The following is a 21,117-nucleotide window of genomic DNA, read 5'->3' as shown; positions in this document are numbered from 1 at the left end:
TAATTTAATACAAAAATACCATTTTATCCCTGCATTTAACAAAAAAGTTAACAAAATTGACGGCATGATCATTTGTCCTAACGAAGCCACAGGGCACGGGGTAGTTTGGAGACTTTTCTCGCTCTTTCAGTCAATTTAATACAAAAACACCATTCTTGCTCGTTTAGTCTCTTAAAAAAGTTTGGAGACTCTTCTTCCTTATGTCTCTATAAATTCTCACCCAAAGCTCCTCACAAATGTAGTTTCTTCCTTGCATGTTCTCATTCTTCACCAGATAATAATGATCTAAGTGTGAAGAATTTTGAGAAGACGAAAGAAAAGCATACTCTGGGAATATATCACTTCCCAGAGCACTGAGTTCAATCACCCAAACAATAGGTGAACTCAATTTGGTTATACTTTTCCGACCCATCATCTGAAATTTTGAGTTGAGAGTAATTATTTGATTGGTTTCGGGCAATCAAAATGGCGGCGTCTTTGGTGGGAGATGACTTAGCTAGGCAGAGTAGCAGCCGGAGGAGCTGGCGTTCTTCCAGTGTTAGAGAAATGTGGAACACACAGGATGTGTTCCAGCAGAGCAGCAGGCAGCAGACGGTGAATGAGGAGGAGGAGCTGAAGTGGGCCGCCATAGAGCGGTTGCCAACGTATGATAGGATGAAAAGGGGGATGCTCAGACAATATATGAGCAATGGGAGGGTTGTAGCTGAAGAAGTTGATGTTGCACACCTTGGAGATCATGACAAGAAACAGTTGATGGAGAGCATACTTAAGGTTGTTGAGGATGACAATGAGAGGTTCTTGAAGAGGCTCAGGGCTAGAAATGACAGGTTTGTATTGTCTCCCTTTCTGTTATATATAGTTTGTTTGGTTGATGAGAAAGCAGGAGGAAAACAAAAGTGTTGGACTTTGAAAGTTTAGGTTGTCTTTGGCTTCATAAAACATACAATTGAAAGATGTATTTTTGCTTAGTTTGCTTGCTAAATATGTTTGATTTGGATTACCTTGTAATTTTTTTTTTTCTTGGGAGACAGGGTTGGTATTGACATTCCAAAGGTTGAGGTTAGATACCAGAATATATCAATAGAGGGAGATGCATATGTTGGCACCAGAGCACTTCCAACTCTGCTAAATTCCACCTTGAACCAACTAGAGGTATTGTTTCAACATTTTTTCAATGCCGAACCTTATTTCTTGATCTAGTGTTCCGCTAGTGAATTCCTAGATTTCTAAATTTCTGTATCTGTGAACAGGGACTGATTGGATTGATTGGACTCTCACCCTCAAAGAAAAGAGTTGTCAAGATACTTCATGATGTGAGCGGTATTGTTAAACCATCCAGGTATACTCATGTTTCTCTGAAAAGAAGATGGAAACTATTTTATTGGTATGCTACTCATGTGAAGTAGGCTTGTTTCTGAACTCCAACCGTGATTTTGCTTGTTTTGTTTGCTTTTCAGGATGACACTGCTTCTGGGACCGCCATCGTCAGGAAAAACAACAATGCTAAAAGCACTTGCTGGCAAACTGGATAGGGATATAAGGGTTTGCCATCCTCTCTGTCTCTTTGCCAGTTATCAGTATTAGTGTGCATACATGTGTAGGGACTTTTCATATGTATTGACAAGTTGGGGTTATAAACAGGTAACTGGGAAAGTGACTTACTGTGGCCATGAATTCAATGAATTTGTGCCTCAGAGAACCTCTGCTTATATTAGCCAGCATGATCTTCATTATGGTGAGATGACAGTTCGTGAAACGTTGGATTTCTCTGGACGTTGCCTGGGAGTTGGAACAAGGTATGATATGCTAGTAGAGATGTCTAGACGAGAGAAAGATTCAGGTGTCAAACCAGATCCAGAAATCGATGCATTCATGAAAGCCACATCTATGTCAGGCAAGGAAACCAGTTTGATCACAGATTATGTTCTTAAGGTTTGTTGATCCAATCACAATAATATATCATTGCTCTCTTATTCTACAAGCCTAACAAATTTTTGTTCTTATGACAGATACTTGGATTAGACATCTGTGCTGATATAATGGTGGGTGATGGCATGCGAAGGGGTATATCTGGTGGACAAAAGAAACGTGTAACTACCGGTATGTTACTCTATGCTTTCCAATCTGTTTCTGAATATGAATATGTGTAATATATTGACCATGATATGTAGTTTTAACTTTAAATATATTTTAGTAGAAACGTAGGTGCTAATGCAATTAATACCAAGAAGTGATTTTATTTATTTATCTAATAATAGGAATGATTATTGATGTGCAATTCTCTGCAATGATCATAACTGGTGGTGGTTGCTCTTAATGCAGGAGAAATGTTGGTTGGACCAGCGAAAGCTTTTTTCATGGATGAAATATCAACGGGGCTGGACAGTTCCACAACCTTTCAAATTGTCAAGTTCATGAGACAGATGGTTCATATTCTGGATGTGACAATGGTCATCTCTCTCTTGCAGCCTGCACCGGAGACGTATGATCTTTTTGATGACATTATCCTTCTTTCTGAGGGTCAAATTGTGTACCAAGGTCCACGTGAGAATGTGCTTGAATTCTTCGAATATATGGGGTTCAGATGCCCTGAAAGGAAAGGTGTTGCAGATTTCTTGCAAGAAGTGACCTCAAAGAAGGACCAAGAACAATACTGGTATAAGAAGAACCAAGCATACAGATATGTCTCAGTGTCTGACTTTGTACAGGCTTTCAGATCATTTCATGTTGGCCAACGACTTTTGGAAGACCTAAGGGTTCCATATGATAAAAGAGCAGCCCATCCTGCTGCCTTGGTGAAGGAAAAGTATGGAATATCGAATATGGAACTCTTCAAGGCATGCTTTGCAAGAGAATGGCTGCTGATGCAGCGTAACTCTTTTGTATACATATTCAAAACTACCCAGATAACAATTATGGCAACAATTGCTTTCACGGTATTCTTAAGGACAACAATGAAATACGGGGAAGAAAAGGATTCAGCAAGGTTTTGGGGAGCACTGTTTTTCAGTCTCATCAATGTCATGTTTAATGGAGTGGCAGAGCTTCCAATGACAGTTTTCCGGCTTCCTGTGTTCTTTAGGCAGAGGGATGCCTTGTTCTATCCTGGGTGGGCTTTTGGCTTGCCCATTTGGATAACCAGAATTCCCATTTCGCTGATGGAATCTTTTTTATGGACAGCCATAACATATTACACCATAGGATTTGCACCTGCTCCTAGTAGGTAAGTTGTAATTTATTCTCACATTGTTGTCACAAGTTTTAGCTTTGTGATGCTAATTAAATGACGAAAAACAAAACAATTTAGTGGTGGTGGATATTCTGTCTGACATATGTCCAATATTATCAGGTTCTTCAAACAGTTCTTGGCTTTCTTTGGTATACATCAGATGGCAGTCTCCCTCTTCCGTTTCATTGCTGGCCTTGGTAGAAGTGAGGTTGTTTCGGGCACAATCGGTTCCTTTTCACTGCTGTTGGTTTTTATTCTAGGAGGTTACATTGTTGCTAAAGGTTAGAATCCTTCCCCGTTTACTGTCAAAGAATTTTTTTTGAAAGTAAGCTACTGTTTAGATCAATTTTCCTGCTAGATTTCTTCATATGTTTTGAAATGTTCAACATATTCTCATTTTGCTGTGCAGATGATATTGAACCATGGATGATATGGGGATACTATGTTTCACCTATGATGTATGGACAAAATGCAATTGCTATCAATGAATTTCTTGACGACAGATGGAGCACTGTAATTTCTCTTAAATCTCTCTCAACTAAATTCTCACTCTACATTTAACAATTATAATTTTGAGTTTTACAGTCAGGTTCAACTAGTGTTTAAGCTTAATCAAACTTTTTTTATCCCGTGGCGCAGCCTATCAATAACTCCCGTATGCCCACTGTGGGAAAGACCCTTCTCAGGGAGAGAGGCCTGTATACAGAGGAATATTGGTATTGGATTTGTATTGGGGCACTCTTCGCGTTTTCAGTTCTTTTTAATGTTCTTTTCATTGCATCACTCACCTTCTTAAACCGTAAGTAAACAATTCATTTATTTTCATTGGACTATTGTTATGGTAATACGGATTGAAGCATTGATTATTTCTTTTTCTTTTTCTGACTCAATTTTAGCTCTTGGCGAAACCAAAACTCTGATCGAGAATGATGACTCTGAAACAAAGAGGAAACAGCAATTGTCCAATTCAGAAGGTTGAAATATTATATATCTTGTGGATCTTAACTTGGATGGTTTCACTGTTTCTGCAAGATGGGATGCGTTTCATTTGTGTGATAAAGAATTACTTCAGCCTTTGCTAGCTGCAAATTCTAGTTAACACTTGCATATTTTTCTTTTGTGTCATCACATTGTGGTTGTAGTACAAATTCTACTGCAGAAACCTTACATCTCGTTTAGCAGATTAGCTAACAAAATAATTTTCTCGTCTCATATATGATGAACAATTACAGGTATTGATATGCAAGTTCGAAATGCTCAAGGAAGTAGTAGTTCAAATGTTAATGTTGCAAGCGGTCAAGCCAAACGAGGAATGGTTATGCCCTTCCAGCCCCTTTCACTTGCTTTCAACCATGTTAATTACTATGTGGATATGCCTGTGGTAAGTCGCTTTTTCTTTTTGCCCCACTGAGCTTTATATTTTTAGTGTTATTATATGATAACTTATCAAAAGAAAAGCTAACTAGAGTTATAAACTGGAAGAACATTGTTTCATCTTTCACAGCAGTTACTTTCTATTAACCGTTGACATGAATTTATGTCTGAGAAACTATGACCTTGATTTATTGGTGACAAACACTGTTCTGTGTCAAATATGATTCTTGGTAGTAACGACTTTTTGTGCTTGTCAGGAAATGAAGAGCGAAGGGATTGAAGAGACTCGACTGCAACTACTTCGAGATGTCAGTGGTGCATTTAGGCCGGGTATTCTGACTGCATTGGTTGGTGTTAGTGGTGCTGGAAAAACCACCTTGATGGATGTCTTAGCTGGAAGAAAGACTGGCGGGTACATTGAAGGAAGTATTAGTATCTCTGGATACCCAAAGAACCAAGCCACATTTACTCGGGTCAGCGGTTACTGTGAACAGAATGACATTCATTCACCATATGTTACTGTTTATGAATCTCTCGTATACTCTGCCTGGCTGCGTCTTTCAAGGGATGCTACGAAGGATAAACGAAAGGCAAGTTTTTTATTTAACAACCTCAATATTTAGCTGTTCCAACATTTAGTTTCTGACTACATGTCTCTGAACTGACAATCATATTGCTCCATATAAGAACGGGATGAGATGGATGATGTAGCTGACTTTGATTTTCTTCTTCTGTTCTTTAGATGTTTGTTGATGAGGTTATGGATTTGGTCGAGCTTAATCCATTGAGGAATTCTTTAGTTGGACTGCCAGGAGTTGATGGACTTTCAACTGAGCAGAGAAAGAGGCTCACTATTGCTGTAGAGTTGGTTGCAAATCCGTCCATCATCTTTATGGATGAGCCAACATCAGGTCTTGATGCTAGAGCAGCCGCTATTGTTATGCGTGCTGTAAGAAACACAGTTGATACAGGACGAACTGTTGTATGCACAATTCACCAACCGAGTATTGACATTTTTGAAGCTTTTGATGAGGTAGGAACAACTAATACAATTTATTGAATTTGTAACGTTGTCATTTCATGTACCATATTTATGATTTTTTTTTCCCTTGCAGCTTTTCTTAATGAAAAGAGGAGGACAGGTGATTTATGCTGGACCTCTAGGTCATCAGTCTCATGAGCTTGTTGAATATTTTGAGGTAAGTTTATACTTTACCTTGTATGTTCAGTTCCTATTAAATTATATCCAAACAGATTATACTGGAACTGAATTTGGTTAGCCCTTTTCTTCCTAAATTTTCTTAGGTTAGCCCTAACTTACTCTCTCTCCTAACGACGCATTTAGACTCTGGTGCATATTGTTGAATATATTAATGATTAAATCCTCCATCTCAATGCAATTCTAAGATCTTATTCAGCAAGAAATATTATCCTTGGACCCATGAGTTTTAGAGTTGCAAAGTTTGAATAATATCTTAATCCTCTTGCAGGCTATCCCTGGAGTTCCCAAGATCAAAGAAGGCTACAATCCTGCTACCTGGATGTTAGACGTCAGCTCTGCTGCAGTTGAGGCTCAAAATAACATTGACTTTGCAGAAGTATATGCAAACTCTGAGCTCTACAGGTAAGCAAGATGTATTGTATTCAATTAATTTCTATTTTCTTTTTCCCACAAACCCCTTCTTTGTATGCACAAAAATTCTTCAACAATTATTTTCAATTGTTCAGGAGAAATGAGGAACTTATCAAGGGACTAAGCATTCCACTACCCGGCTCCAATGACCTTCACTTTCCCACCCAATTTTCTCAAAGCTTCATAGTTCAATGCAAGGCTTGCTTTTGGAAACAACACTGGTCATACTGGAGAAACTCGCGATACAATGCCATTAGGTTTTTCATGACGGCTGTCATTGGCATAATCTTTGGTGTAATCTTCTGGAGCAAAGGAGACTCGCTGTAAGTTTAAGAACCTCATTGTGAGCTACATTTTGTGTTAATATCTTCCTTTGAATTTGTGATTGTACGATTTAAGTTGCATGTTTTGTTCAATCACCTATACTAATTTTATCTTGTAAACAGACATAAACAACAAGACCTGATCAATCTTTTGGGAGCTACCTATTCTGCTGTTCTTTTCCTTGGAGCTGGCAATGCTTCTGCTGTTCAATCCGTGATTGCAATTGAGAGAACAGTTTTCTACCGTGAAAGAGCAGCGGGAATGTATTCAGAGTTGCCTTATGCATTTGCACAGGTAAGAATACTGGAAATTATACTCGGTTATGCGTTCGTTTTTCATATCATTAAAATCTCATTATTGATGCATCTTTTGGTGTTATAGGTGGCTATTGAGACAATTTACGTTGCAATCCAAACCTTTATGTACTCGTGCATTCTGTATTCTATGATTGGGTACACTTGGAAGGTAGAAAAGTTTTTGTACTTCTACTACTTCGTATTCATGTGCTTCACCTACTTCACAATGAATGGAATGATGATGGTTGCACTAACTCCTAACTCTCAAATTGCTGCAATCGTTTCATCTTTCTTCACGAACTTCTGGAACTTGTTCTCTGGTTTCCTCATTGCCCGGCCGGTATGTCATTTGAAACTCAGTTATTCTTCTTATTTTCATGTCTGAGAATGTTAAACAGATGTTCAAATTTCTAAGGAACCCAGTTCGAGTTGTCGCCTTAATTTATCATTGCAACCATAATAAAAATTCATGCTTAATTTTGCAGCTAATCCCAGTGTGGTGGAGGTGGTACTACTGGGGGTCTCCAATTGCTTGGACAATTTATGGCATCATGGCATCTCAATTTGGTGACGTTAAGACCTTTATTGATACTCCTGAAGGATCTCAGAGAGTGGATCTATACCTTAAGAAAAATCTAGGTTATGAACATGACTTTGTAGTACCTGTGTTCTTCGCTCATATAGGTTGGGTCCTGCTCTTCTTCTTTGTCTTTGCCTATGGTATCAAGTTCCTTAACTTCCAAAAGAGATAAACAACTTCACTCTGCAGCTGAGCCGAGTAACCTTCAGGATGTCAAATACATTTTTCAGGGTAAAATTAGCATAGTAGTGAGTCAGAGAGAAGAAATCTCATCACTACTCTTTTTGCCTTTTTTATATATACATTTTGTAGTTTGATTGGCTTGGACAGCTTTTCCCTATTAATTTGTATAATCAATTTTATTCTTCAATATCTAATAAAAAGCCTTGTGATTTGTTCTTTTTAATATGAAAATACTGGTTATGCTCTTCATTATCACTTAGGGTGTGAAAGTAAGATGAATAAAGGGATCTACACCAAAAGCTCTTCACTTGAGCTGTACAAAGAAAAACATAGAATAATCTGGTCTAATATTGCAGAATTTACATCAGATTTTGGTTGATAAGGATTGATACTGAGATGGCCATCCAATCAACCAAACAGAAAAACAACAGATTTTGACCTAAGCTACTGAAAAACATAAAATTACAGATGAAGACTAGAAATTAAGAAATTAAGATTTTGACCTAACCATGTTGTGGGTCTTGTAGCAACATGGTTTCAAGAGGCGCCAAAAAATCACTCAAGTCATTGTCACAGAATTGCAAATCTTCTTGCATCAAACCAATCTCACAATCAGTCAACAGCAACCTAATGTCATCATGCTCATCATCACTAATATGATTAGTACTCTGAGGTTGCACATCATCTTCCATTGCCCCATTATCATTTTGATCTTCATCACCCAATACCCAACTGAGAAAATCATAAATAGTATCCACAGTTGGCTCATAATCATCGAGATTATCACAAAACTGCATATCATCTTCCATCAAACCAATCTCACAATCACTCAATAGCAACTTCATATCATCACCACTAATTTCCACACTTGGCACAGAAGGTGGTTGCGGCTGCGGCTGCTCTTGTGGTTCTTCTGGCAATTCAAGATCATAAAGTTGCAGATAATCTTCCACTAGACCAACATCATTATGATCATCATTACCCATTAACAAACTGAGATAATCATTTGCATCCACAGTTGGCTCATGAATTGATGAAAGATAATCTTGCTGAAATTGACCAATTAAATTGGGTTTGGGTGTGGGTATGACGACATTACCTGGATCAAGATTCAAATTAATCTCACCAATTAAATTGGGTTTGGGTACGACGAGATCAGTTGGATGAAGATTCAAATTAAGATTAAGAGATGATAGTTGTTGTTGATCTGCTGCATCTGGTTCCATGATATTCTTGTACAAGTCCATGACACTGCACTTACCGTCATCCCTCATCATCTTCATCGTCACAGCTCCGATCCTCTCATTCAAAGACTCCAACTTAGCCCATAAGCAATTATCTTGAATACCCAAATCCCGATTTTCTCGATCATCAACAATTTCCAAGAAACCCTTTTCGACAGAGAACAGACCCTTTTCTATTCCATCTTTGAAACCCCTCTTCAGATTCTTGTACTTGAGTAGAACTGATTTCAAATCTTGTTGGTTTTCCGGCCAAGCGTCGATCTTGCCGTCGGCACCAACAGCGATCATGTAAACGGCAATATCGCACAGCTTCGAGAGTCGGCCGGCCTTATTCTTCAGAGTGGAGCCTCTCTTGGCCATGGCAGTTTTCTGAGGCTTCATAGCATCAGAGACCCTTTTCATCTTCATGGACGCTGAAACCCTAGGGTTTGATTTAGGAAGAGCCATAAATCAATAAATCAATTTCGAGTGGAAATTAATTGAATAACAGAGAGATTAGCAATGCAGTCAGTGCTATTAATTAGCGACTGATCGAAACTTGTAGAGAATAGCAGTGAAAGGTAGCGAATGTAGCGATGGTGTGAAATGAGAGAGTGTGAGCGAGGAAGATGAGGGTATGGCGGTATTTATAGAATTTGCGACCGAGGGTATAGTTGGTATTACAAGGAAAGTAGCCGTTACGCGGAAAGTTGTATATCATCACACTATCGGTATTACAATAAATGCAGTATTTTATTGTCTTATTTTATTTTGTAGAGTTTTGTTTTTTTCCTCTTTGCAATTGAATAAAAACAAAAATTTGTTTGTAGCTTTCTTTTTGCTTAACAATTTGTTTGTCGTTTCAATATTATTTAGGTATATGGTTGTTGTATTTAAATTGTTGTATATAATTGTATTATTCCACTGAATGTATTTCTTTTAAAGTGTGACTCGTTTGGATGAGGTAGTAGAATTAGAGTGTTGCTAAATGACTAGGTGTGAGTGGAATACGTGTTTTATAAAGTGAATAAGAATTAAGGAAAGTCAAGAGGAAATGTAGCTAATATTCCTCTTTAAATAATTAAGATTGCTCAATAGTTACGACTTAGTTGAAAATTCTCTAATGAAATATAAAGTTTCTGAAAATATTTATAACTTTAATTTTAAAAAGAAAAGTGGATTTCAACTTTGAAGTAAACAAAAGTCTTGCATAAGCAAAAACACTCCTTTTAAGGAATTGAACAGAGAAAAACAAACAACATGTAGTTTTCATTATGTCCAAATATAGCTTTTAGGATCACACTTGATAAGAAATTCAAACATAACAAGAAGAAAATTACAGATAAAAACTAAAACTTAATAGGCTGCTGCTGCTGTGGGTGTTGTAGCAACATTGTTTCAAGAGGGGCCAAAAAATCGCTCAGGTCCTCTTGCATCAAAGCAATCTCACAATCACTCAAAAGCAACCTCATATCATCATCACTAGTAATAGTATCCATACTTTGCACAGAAAGTGGTTGCTGCTCCAGTTGTTGTGGTTCTTCTGGCAACATTGTGTCAAGATCATAGAGTTTCAAATCATCTTCCATTACAGCAATATCATTATGATGATCACCACCCAATACCCAACTGAGAAAATCATCAAGAGTATCAACCGTTGGCTCATAATCATCAAATTCGAAACCATTACAGGTTAGTTGTTGATCTGCTGCTTCCGGTTCCACAGAACTCTCCATGATCCTCATCTTCCTCATCACAGCTCCAATCCTTTCATTCAAAGCCTTTAACTTGGACTCCAAGCAATCATCTTGAATACCCAAATCCCAATTTTTTCGATCCTCAACAATTTCCAAGAAACCCTTTTCGGCAGAGAAGGAACCCTTTTCAATTTGACCTTTCAAAACCCTTCTCAGCTTAGAGAGTTCGTTGGTCTTCTTCTTCCTCAGAGCGGAGCATCTCTTGGCCATGGCCGTTTTCCGAGGCTTCATAGCATCAGAAACCCTCTTCATCTTCATGGCTTCTGATTTCTTAGGGTTTGATTTAGGAAGAGCCATTGATGAATTAATTAATCAATTTCGAGTTGAAATTAATTAGAATAACAGAGAGATTAGAGATGCTGCAAGTGCGATTAATCACCAGACGATCAAAAACTCAGACAAATTTAATTGTTGTGGAAAGTAGTGAACATCGATGGCGATGAGATGAGACAGAGTCACAGAGAGCAATAGCGGCATTTATAGACTTTGAGATTAAGGGCATAATGGACATTATACCATATTCCTTCCTACGGGAAAGTAGCTGTTAGCCATAAGGGGGTAATGACCAGTCTGTCCTCTCCTTAATTCATAAATTGATTTTGTACATCTAACAAACAAGTAAATGAGAAACTCAACTGGACATACACCGACAGTTGAACTAACACATTTTAAATACATATAAAAGATTTTTGTTGTTGCCAATATACATAAAATATTTCTCACTTGAGCAAAATATACTGGTCATGTCGCCCTCAATTTATTTTAAGTGTAATCCAATATTTACAATGGTTTAATATTTGTCTTTTAAAATGGGCTTATTTGTGGAAAGCCCATAGATCAAGCCATTATGTTCGATTTTAGTGAATATTCAATGCTTGAAATTGAAATGTGCTTAATGATTACGATTGGTCAATATTTATCATTGAGCTGAACATTGTTCTCATAAATGTATAAGTTTATGAAAATATATGTTAATTATGTAATTGAGATTAATAACTTTAATTGGTTTTACACATCATTAGAATGGTCAAAATTAAGGATATAAACCAAAATAAAAATATGAATTATGACAAAATTTGGAAGTTGAGAATCGCCAAGTGATCATTCTCAGCTTTCATTGGCTCTGCCCGTGACTTTATCCCAAACTAACTTGTAAACTTTTTTTCTTTCTTTTTGTGTTGTAACCAATCAATGTTCATTTAAAACTCCATAAATGAGAAGGAAACAAATAGAGAGTACAAGAGTCGAAAAGGCCAAATACAAGAACAAATTACCACAAACACAGAGAAGATTAAACAAAAACCAGTACAGTCTGGTATAATAATCTTCTCCGTCACAAAATCAAACCAAATTACAGCACAAAGCCATCGTCACCCGCAAAGGGGACGGAGACTGCACCATAATGGCCACAAAGGAGGGGATACATCACCACCACACAGGTTAGCATCGCTGCACATAGAGACCCACCGATCTTCCGCCAAAAATAAAAATTCCCCAAAAATCGAAAACACATCAGCACCTGAACGTTCCTCCAAAAGTCACCTTCTCCAACACACTTGAATCTAGCAATGCACCAATCACAACACCAAGGTATATACCAAAAGATTGACACGAAGAGAATGGAGAGTGTTGGTACAAGCACCAGATCAAGAACCATAGCAAAAGCTCTAAACACACTCCGAGAAAAGCGTGACGAAGTGCTTATAAATATGGTTGCTGTATCCCATGGAGAATCTAGATCCGGAAAGAGGATAAGACAAAATGAGAAGGAGAAGTTGAGGAAAAAGTAAATTTGGTTGAAGGGTTGTTTGGTGGAGAACAAAGGACACAAAATTGGCATGAGACATGTTGACGCTCAAAAATGGTTCGGCACTTTTGAGCCCAACTTAGTGATGATGTGTGATGGATGATGGGTGAAGATGAGGACTTTCACCAAGTGTGTGAGGATTTGAGCAAGCGATAAATATACAGAAGACAAGATATACGTGGTTCACCCTTAATGAATGGGCTACGTCCACGGGGAAGTATATTCTCACTATAATAATGTATGTGTTTACATTTGTACATGGGGTTGAACCCAAATATAAAGGGAAGAAGGGAGAAGCCCATGACTAAAGATAAAGTCCAGCCCAGAGATCCCTCCCTAAGTGGAGAATGGTCTCCTTTTATAGATGAGGGGGAGTCTACACATCTTGTAATATTCCAATGTGGGACTCTTTGCCTTGCTTAGATTTGCTTCTAGTTGCTTGGTCAGATATGGTATAAACAGAAGTCCCCTAAGTTCTTAAGTAAGGAGGTACTCCTTGGTTGAGAACTTGTAATTTTCAATGCACTGACTGAGCAACACCTTAGTCTTCTTCCAAGTAGTGTGGTGTGGATGGTGGGGTGCCGAAGGCATGGCTCGCGCTAAATGATGATGGGGTGCCGAAGGTATCGCTCTCATCGAATGATGACGGGGTGCCAAAGGCATCGCTCTCGCCGAAGGATGACGAGGTGCCGAAGGCATCGCTCTCGCCCCGAATGATGACTGGGTGCTGAAGGCATCGCTCTCGTCGAATGATGACCGGGTGCCGAAGGCATCGCTCTCGCTGAATGATGACGAGGTGCCGAAGGCACTTTCGCCGAATGATGACTGGGTGCCGAAGGCATCATGCTAGCTGAATGATGACGGAGTGCCGAAGGCATCGCTCTCGTCTAATGATGACGGGGTGCCGAAGGCATGGCTCGCGCTAATGATGATGGGGTGCTGACGGCATCGCTCTCGTCGAATAATGACCGGGTGCCGAAGGCATCACGCTCGAACGGAGTGCCGAAGGCACCGCTCTCGTCTAATAATGACGGGGTGCCGAAGGCATCGCTCTCGCCCCGAATGATGACCGGGTGCCGAAGGCATCACGCTCGCCGAATGATGACGGAGTACCGAAGGCATCGCCCTCATCCAATGATGACGGGGTGCCAAAGGCATGGCTCGCGCTAATGATGACGGGGTGCCGAAGGCATCGCTCTCGTCGAATGATGGCAGGGTACCGAAGGCATCGCTCTCGTCGAATGATGACCGGGTGCGTGCCGAAGGCATCGCTCTCATCGAATGATGGCAAGGTGCGTGTCGAAGGCATTGCTCTCGCCCGAATGATGGCGGGGTGTCGAAGGCATGGCTCGCGCTAATGATGAAGCTTGTAGAACGAACTTACCAATTGTTATTGCCGATGGCTAATAATCTTGGGTTTTTTCTTTTGGCGTATATGCCGATGATCTTTACCAATAATTATTGCCGATGGCTAATAATCTTGGACTTTTTATTTTTACCAATGACTATTGCCGATGGCTAATAATCTTGGGTTTTTTGCTTTTGGCGTTCGGAGCCTATGGATTTGACAAGGGCAAGGAGGGTCGCTAGCTTCTCCGCCACTTTTGCATAGCCCTTGTCGAACGGCAAGGGTCGTGTGAAATTTTTTTTTGAGGCCTTTGTGTTTCTCTTGGGTGAACCAAGACTGCTCGGTAAGGTGGGAGAAGACTTTTCAAGTACCAAGCCATGCTCAGCGACTCTGCCGATCGACAAGGATCGCAAGTATCCTCAGTGGCCTTTGAGCTCTTAACACCATCTGCACAGAACGTACCGTTCGGCATAGAAACTGGTTCGGAAAGGGGGCTTCAGAGCATAATAGCATTGGCAAAGGAGGGTCCGACTTCCATGGCGGCTAGGTCCTTTGCTATTTTTGTGAACAAGCATTTACTTCTGCTCAGCCCTTGCCGAACGGCAAGGGTGGATTGAAAATTTTTGAGAGCCTATGGTGTCCTCGGCAAGAGGGCTTGTGAGGTTTTGGCTTGGGCTGCGTAGCAACCGTTTGGCAAGGTGTTTGAACCTTCGTCATTGGCTGTGCTGAAGGAAGGCTGCTTCGGCAAGCAGCAAGGTCTTCGTGGTGGCATGGGTTCGAATATAAAGAGGTCAAGTCTTCGGCAAGGGTGTGGTTTGTTGTGATTGTGAGCCGGGCAAGGCAGCCGTAGTCTTGGCTCTTGGACGTTCAGCAAGCTTGACTCGAAACTGTGATTTTTGTGGGCCTCTCAAGTTCGCAGCATGGCTCTTGCTGTTCGGCAATGGTGCTGGGTCTTTGTGAAAAGTGTGAGTTGTTGGGGTCGTGACCAAAGGAGAGAAATCTTGTGACGTGAGTTTCGGCAAGGGCCAAAGATCAGAGAGTTGCTAGGGCTCAGCAAGTTGCTGTTTCGGCAAGGTTGATAAAGAAGGGGGCCTTCTCCAGTTCAGCAATTTCCAAGGGGGTTGTGGAAAGAGGAGGTGCCGTGTGCTCCAGCCTTTGGCAAGGCTCCTGCCGATCGGCAAAGGTCTGTCGAAGGAGTTTTGGTGAGCTTTCAGACCTGCACACGGTACCATAGATAGATGCCCCATACATGTAATTAGAAGTGGCCTCCGTTGTCTTGACTTGGGCATCACGCATATCCCGCATAGTGCACTTCAAAGGGCTGAGAGTTCACATGTGCTCCAACAAGCCATGATGTGCCGTTCGGAATCCTCGACCAAGTGGGTGTCTTGAGAAAACCAGAGGCATGGCTACCGTTCGATGGCTGGTCGAGTGGCATGGAGATGGTGGTCTCTCAAGGCTCTTGGGTGGCTTGAGCAAATGGGTGTGCCATTCAGTGTTTGAACAAAGACCAACCATGAGTCAGAAGACTTGGGAGCTTTTGGAACTGCTCCTAGAGTTGCTGATCTGAAGCTTCCGAAGAAGCCAAAGTATGGCTGCTGCCGAACATGGTTCTGAGCAATCAACCTTGGTGCGAGGCATGTGGAGTTTTCTGTGGTTGCCATTCGGTTGGCATGTGGGCTTCAGTATGGGTACTCCATGCAAGCCATGCAGAAAGAAGAAAATAATTTTGGTGAATTGGAGTATTGGGCAATTGCCAAATTGGAACTTTTCAAAATAACCGAATCTGGACAGCTCCTATTATTCATATGTAATATTCATATTTGTTGAATAAGATTGTGCAATGAATTATTTAAATATTGCATGCCTGTATACAATATTTATATATAAAAAGAGAAATCTTATCTTGTGGTGAGGATCCACGTGGGCATCCTTCATATTGGAGCAATTTTTCCTTGGGCATGTTCAAGCCATGCATGGTGATATCCTTGGTGCATTCGGAATATTAGGCCACCCCCAAATTGAGACTCTTCAAAGTGACTGAAAGGTGGGTTGCTTCAGCAGATACATGTCTTCGGCATATTTGTTCCTTGAGATCCAATGGTGGCTTCTGCATATATGGTGCTAAACAATAAGCTAAAAGGCAATGATTGAAAGGGTACCGAAGGACACTGAAGGAAGGGAGAACGACAAAGGCTTCTTGTGTCGATTCCCACAGACGGCGCCAAACTGTTGACGCTCAAAAATGGTTCGGCACTTTTGAGCCCAACTTAGTAATGATGTGTGATGGATGATGGGTGAAGATGAGGACTTTCACCAAGTGTGTGAGGATTTGGGCAAGCGATAAATATACAGAAGACAAGATATACGTGGTTCACCCTTAATGAATGGGCTACGTCCACGGGGAAGTATATTCTCACTATAATAATGTATGTGTTTACATTTGTACATGGGGTTGAACCCAAATATAAAGGGAAGAAGGGAGAAGCCCATGACTAAAGATAAAGTCCAGCCCAGAGATCCCTCCCTAAGTGGAGAATGGTCTCCTTTTATAGATGAGGGGGAGTCTACACATCTTGTAATATTCCAATGTGGGACTCTTTGCCTTGCTTAGATTTGCTTCTAGTTGCTTGGTCAGATATGGTATAAACAAGACATTTAATCTCAACACATAGCACAAGGCTCAAGCAGACACCACAGAAGGGAGAAGCACCCAACTCTCAAAGAGAGCCACAAACACAGCCAAACAGGCTCAAACCCAAAGAATACCAGCTCCACCAAAAAGCCCAAGGGAGGGGAAAAGGGGAGGTAGCAGAACAAGAGAAAGAACAAACAAGATAATGGAAAAGAAAAAAAAACTACAAATTGCTCTGCAAAAACGGAGCAGCCACCCAAGAGGTAGAAGAGGAAGGAAAAGGAAGGAGAAACGGGACGAAAGAGCAACCCAGAAAAGAAAGAGAGAGGAAGAGGAGGAAAGAAAAAAGAAACAAAAACCATAAAAAGGTGGAGTGAAAGAAGAAGGAAAAAAAAAAGAGAGAGAGAGGGGAGGAAGGAGTAGAGGGAACGAGGTAGGAAGGGGGAGGGGAGGAGGGTCAATGACCACGTCCCACTTGAGCGGTGCTAAAGAAAGGGCGCTAGGGTTGGGAGCAAAAAAATTGGTCTTTTGTATTATACATGTACATACGTATTTCTAATGTTTAATATACGTATTTTTTACAAAATTTACCTATTATACAAATATTTCTCACATACTATTGAATAAGAATAATATATGTTATAAAAATTATATTACAATATTATATAGTGGCCGATTAATATCTACTTTGGATATGTTGAAACTAGCAAATTAATACGTATAAAGTACAAATTAATGCAATTAGAAGGGTCCTTTTTTCTTTAATTTTTTTTAATTAAATAGTATAGCCGTGCGGTTATACCAATGTATTTAAATAGTACCGTCGAGCGGCTATACTACGATTTTAATTAAAAAAAAGGACTTTTTGACATGTGGCGCTAGAGGATCCTATTTTTTTTATTTTTTTTATTTTAATAGTTCGGCCGCACGGTTATACTCCGTGTTTTATTTATTTTTTTAAAAGATAGACTAGTTTTGACACGTGGCGGCTAATCAATGGGGGTCCTTTTTTATATTAAAAAATAGTATAGCCGCTCGGCTAGACTCAGTTTTTTTTATTTTTCATGTATGGCCGCACGGCTATACGATTTTACGTGTGGGTGCCAAAGGGTTGTGCGTCTGTTCTCTTTTTTTATAGGGTAAACTGCCGAATAGCCCCCTGGACTATTTCGGTTATCGAAATGTCCACCTTCAATTATTTTTTTAGCCAATTTAGCCTTCATATTAAATTTATTCGCCAATTTCACCCTTGCCGTTAGTTTTTCCACAATTCCATCTAATTGCCATCAAAAACACCACGTAAGGGTAATCTTGTCCTTTTCACAACTTCGCTGCTTGTCTTCCATTTCACAACTGCACTGCTTGTCTTCCAAAATCACACAAAGATCAACAAGAACTGCTGTAAATCCCCCGAGTTTTGGTTTATTGAATTAATTATATAGAAAAGACAATGCAGACACCAAGCTATCACCCACCTTGCACAATCTGAAAGTCTGGTGTAGTTTCAGATCCCAGAAACACCCAAAACCCAAACCATGAAAACTAGATAACAAACCAATTGCCTTGCCTCATTTTCCATTTCCAAATCCATTCAATAAAAAACCCCACCAAAAAAACAAAAGTCTGCTTGCTTTTATCGTTCATGGGAAAGGCACTTCCTTCAGCAACCAGATTCCAAGAGTTCACCAGAGTTGTCTCTACGGACAAGCCAGGCCCAGACGCACCAAGCAAGTCTCGCAAGTCCGAATTGCGCCCTCATAAGCACCGAAATAGGAGAGCTTTCGGGTCGACCCGGAGCGAATTAAGCTGAAGATGGAGAGCTCCGAGGGCCAAAGCCGAGTTCCGCTGGCCCAGGTGGTCTCAGACTGCGTGAAACGGTAGTTCCAGGACACGCTCAAGGAGGCCAAGGTGGGTGATAGCTCCACGCAGGTCTTGGTGGGTCAGATGTATTACATCGGTTTGGCGTTTCTAGAGACGCCAAAAAGGTTTGAATTTTATTTTTAGGTTTCTTTGATTCTGCTTAGTTTTTGCTTTCAAATTGTTATATTTGTTTTGTGTGCATTTTTGGATTGGAGGTTAAGGACTTTAAGTTTAAGTGCTCTGTTTTGGTGGAGGAGATGAAGCTGGGGATACCAGTTCAGTCAAAAGAAGGGTTTGTGAGTGCAGAGGAAGTGGAGAAGAAGGTGTCGATGTTGATGGATGGGAAGAGTATGAGATTACCCTCAACAGAAGCAGCACGTGCCATTCACGTGGTGTTTTTCACAGATATTGGATGGAATTGTGAAAAAGCTAACGGCAGGGGCGAAATTTGCGAATAAATTTAATATGATGGCTAAATTAGCTGAAAAAATAATTCATGGTGGACATTTCGACAGTCGAAATAGTCCAGTGGGGTATTTGGCAGTTTACCCTTTTTTATATATAGTATAGACGAGTGGCTATACTCTTTTATATCTATACACATCTCACGTTTTTTAAAAAAGAAATGTGAAATAGTCATATTGTATATGTACATGCGTATTTCTAATGTTTAATACACATTATTTACAAAATTTCTTATTTTCATGTCTGAGAATGTTAAACAGATGTTCAATTTTCTAAGGAACACAGTTCAAGGAGTCGTCTTAATTTATCATTGCAACCATAATAACAGTTCATGCTTAATTTTGCAGCTAATCCCAGTGTAGTGGAGGTCGTACTACTGGGGATCACCAATTGCTTGGACAATCTATGGCATCTTTGCATCTCAATTTGGTGACATTAAGACCGTTATTGATACTCCTCAAGGACCTCAGAGAGTGGATCTATACCTTAAGGAAAATCTAGGTCATGAACATGACTTTGTAATACCTGTGTTCTTCGCTCATATAGGTTGGGTCCTTCTCTTCTTCTTTGTCTTTGCCTATGGTATCAAGTTCCTTAACTTCTAAAAGAGATAAACAACTTCACCCTGCAGCTGAGCTGAGTGACCTTCAGGATGTCAAATAGATTGTTCAGGGTAAAATTAGCTTAGTAGTGAGTCAGGGTAAAATTAGCATAGCAGTGATCTTCAGGACAGCTTTTCCCTATTAATTTGTATAATATGAAAATACTGGTTGTGCTCTTCATTATCACTTGAGTGTCAAACTATTGCAGAATATACATCAGTACTTGCAGAATATACAAACAGTACTTGAATTCTATAATCTGGTCTTCATTCAGTGCCAAACTATTGCAGAATATACATCAGATTTTGGTTGATAAGGATTGATACTGAGATGGCCATCCAATCAACCAAACAGAAAAACAACAGATTTTGACCTAAGCTACTGAAAAACATAAAATTACAGAAGAAGACTAGAAATTAAGATTTAACTCGAAATGAGGCTGATGTTGTACCAACATGGTTTCAAGAGGCGCCAAAAAATCACTCAAGTCATTGTCACAGAATTGCAAATCTTCTTGCATCAAACCAATCTCACAATCAGTCAACAGCAACCTAATGTCATCATGCTCATCATCAGTAATATGATTAGTACTCTGAGGTTGCACATCATCTTCCATTGCACCATTATCATTTTGATCTTCATCACCCAATACCCAACTGAGAAAATCATAAATAGTATCCACAGTTGGCTCATAATCATCAAGATTATCACAAAACTGCATATCATCTTCCATCAAACCAATCTCACAATCACTCAATAGCAACTTCATATCATCATCACTAATTTCCACACTTGGCACAGAAGGTGGTTGCGGCTGCGGCTGCTCTTGTGGTTCTTCTGGCAATTCAAGATCATAAAGTTGCAGATAATCTTCCATTAGACCAACATCATTATGATGATCATTACCCATTAACAAACTGAGATAATCATTTGCATCCACAGTTGGCTCATGAATTGATGAAAGATAATCTTGCTGAAATTGACCAATTAAATTGGGTTTGGGTGTGGGTATGACGACATTACCTGGATCAAGATTCAAATTAATCTCACCAATTAAATTGGGTTTGGGTGTGGGTACGACGAGATCAGTTGGATCAAGATTCAAATTAAGATTAAGAGATGATAGTTGTTGTTGATCTGCTGCATCTGGTTCCATGATATTCTTGTACAAGTCCATGAAACTGCACTTACCGTCATCCCTCATCATCTTCATCGTCACAGCTCCGATCCTCTCATTCAAAGACTCCAACTTGGCCCCCAAGCAATTATCTTGAATACCCAAATCCCGATTTTCTCGATCATCAACAATTTCCAAGAAACCCTTTTCGACGGAGAACAGACCCTTTTCAATTCCATCTTTAAAACCCCTTTTCAGATTCTTGTACTTGAGTAGAACTGATTTCAAATCTTGTTGGATTTCCGGCCAAGCGTCGATCTCGCCGTCGGCACCAACAGCGATCATGTAAACGGCAATATCGCACAGCTTCGAGAGTCGGCCGGCCTTATTCTTCAGAGTGGAGCCTCTCTTGGCCATGGCAGTTTTCTGAGGCTTCATAGCGTCAGAGACCCTTTTCATCTTCATGGACGCTGAAACCCTAGGGTTTGATTTAGGAAGAGCCATAAATCAATAAATCAATTTCGAGTGGAAATTAATTGAATGACAGAGAGATTAGCAATGCAGTCAGTACGATTAATTAGCGAATGATCGAAACTTGTAGAGAACAGCAGTGAAAGGTAGCGAATGTAGCGATGGTGTGAAATGAGAGTGTGAGCGAGGAAGATGAGGGTATGGCGGTATTTA

General features: G+C 40.0%; 2 protein-coding genes and 1 long non-coding RNA gene across 3 annotated transcripts; 2 read left to right on the top strand and 1 right to left on the bottom strand.

Moving 5' to 3' along the window:
• LOC18772451 (pleiotropic drug resistance protein 2) lies at positions 320–7,842 on the top strand. The gene is made up of 20 exons (XM_020565382.1): positions 320–827; positions 1,032–1,152; positions 1,251–1,339; positions 1,458–1,542; positions 1,642–1,932; positions 2,010–2,100; positions 2,323–3,223; positions 3,350–3,510; positions 3,639–3,742; positions 3,869–4,028; positions 4,126–4,203; positions 4,462–4,610; positions 4,861–5,193; positions 5,346–5,636; positions 5,719–5,802; positions 6,094–6,227; positions 6,332–6,559; positions 6,683–6,854; positions 6,942–7,196; positions 7,342–7,842. The coding sequence occupies exons 1-20, from the start codon at positions 466–468 to the stop codon at positions 7,606–7,608; spliced, it is 4,356 nt and encodes a 1,451-aa protein (XP_020420971.1). The 5' UTR covers positions 320–465; the 3' UTR covers positions 7,609–7,842.
• On the bottom strand, positions 7,909–21,093 carry LOC109949539. The gene is made up of 2 exons (XM_020565383.1): positions 19,732–21,093; positions 7,909–8,100 (listed from the first exon to the last, which is right to left on the bottom strand). The coding sequence occupies exons 1-2, from the start codon at positions 20,935–20,937 to the stop codon at positions 8,095–8,097; spliced, it is 1,212 nt and encodes a 403-aa protein (XP_020420972.1). The 5' UTR covers positions 20,938–21,093; the 3' UTR covers positions 7,909–8,094.
• On the top strand, positions 17,407–19,499 carry LOC18774699. The gene is made up of 2 exons (XR_002271987.1): positions 17,407–18,374; positions 19,062–19,499. It is a non-coding gene; the product is annotated as an uncharacterized LOC18774699 (long non-coding RNA).

Source organism: Prunus persica, chromosome G6 (assembly GCF_000346465.2).
Source record: "Prunus persica cultivar Lovell chromosome G6, Prunus_persica_NCBIv2, whole genome shotgun sequence".
NCBI classification, from domain to species: Eukaryota; Viridiplantae; Streptophyta; class Magnoliopsida; order Rosales; family Rosaceae; genus Prunus; species Prunus persica.
The sequence above is the reverse complement of the archived record's forward strand: the minus strand, read 5'-3'. Positions and strand labels throughout refer to the sequence as shown.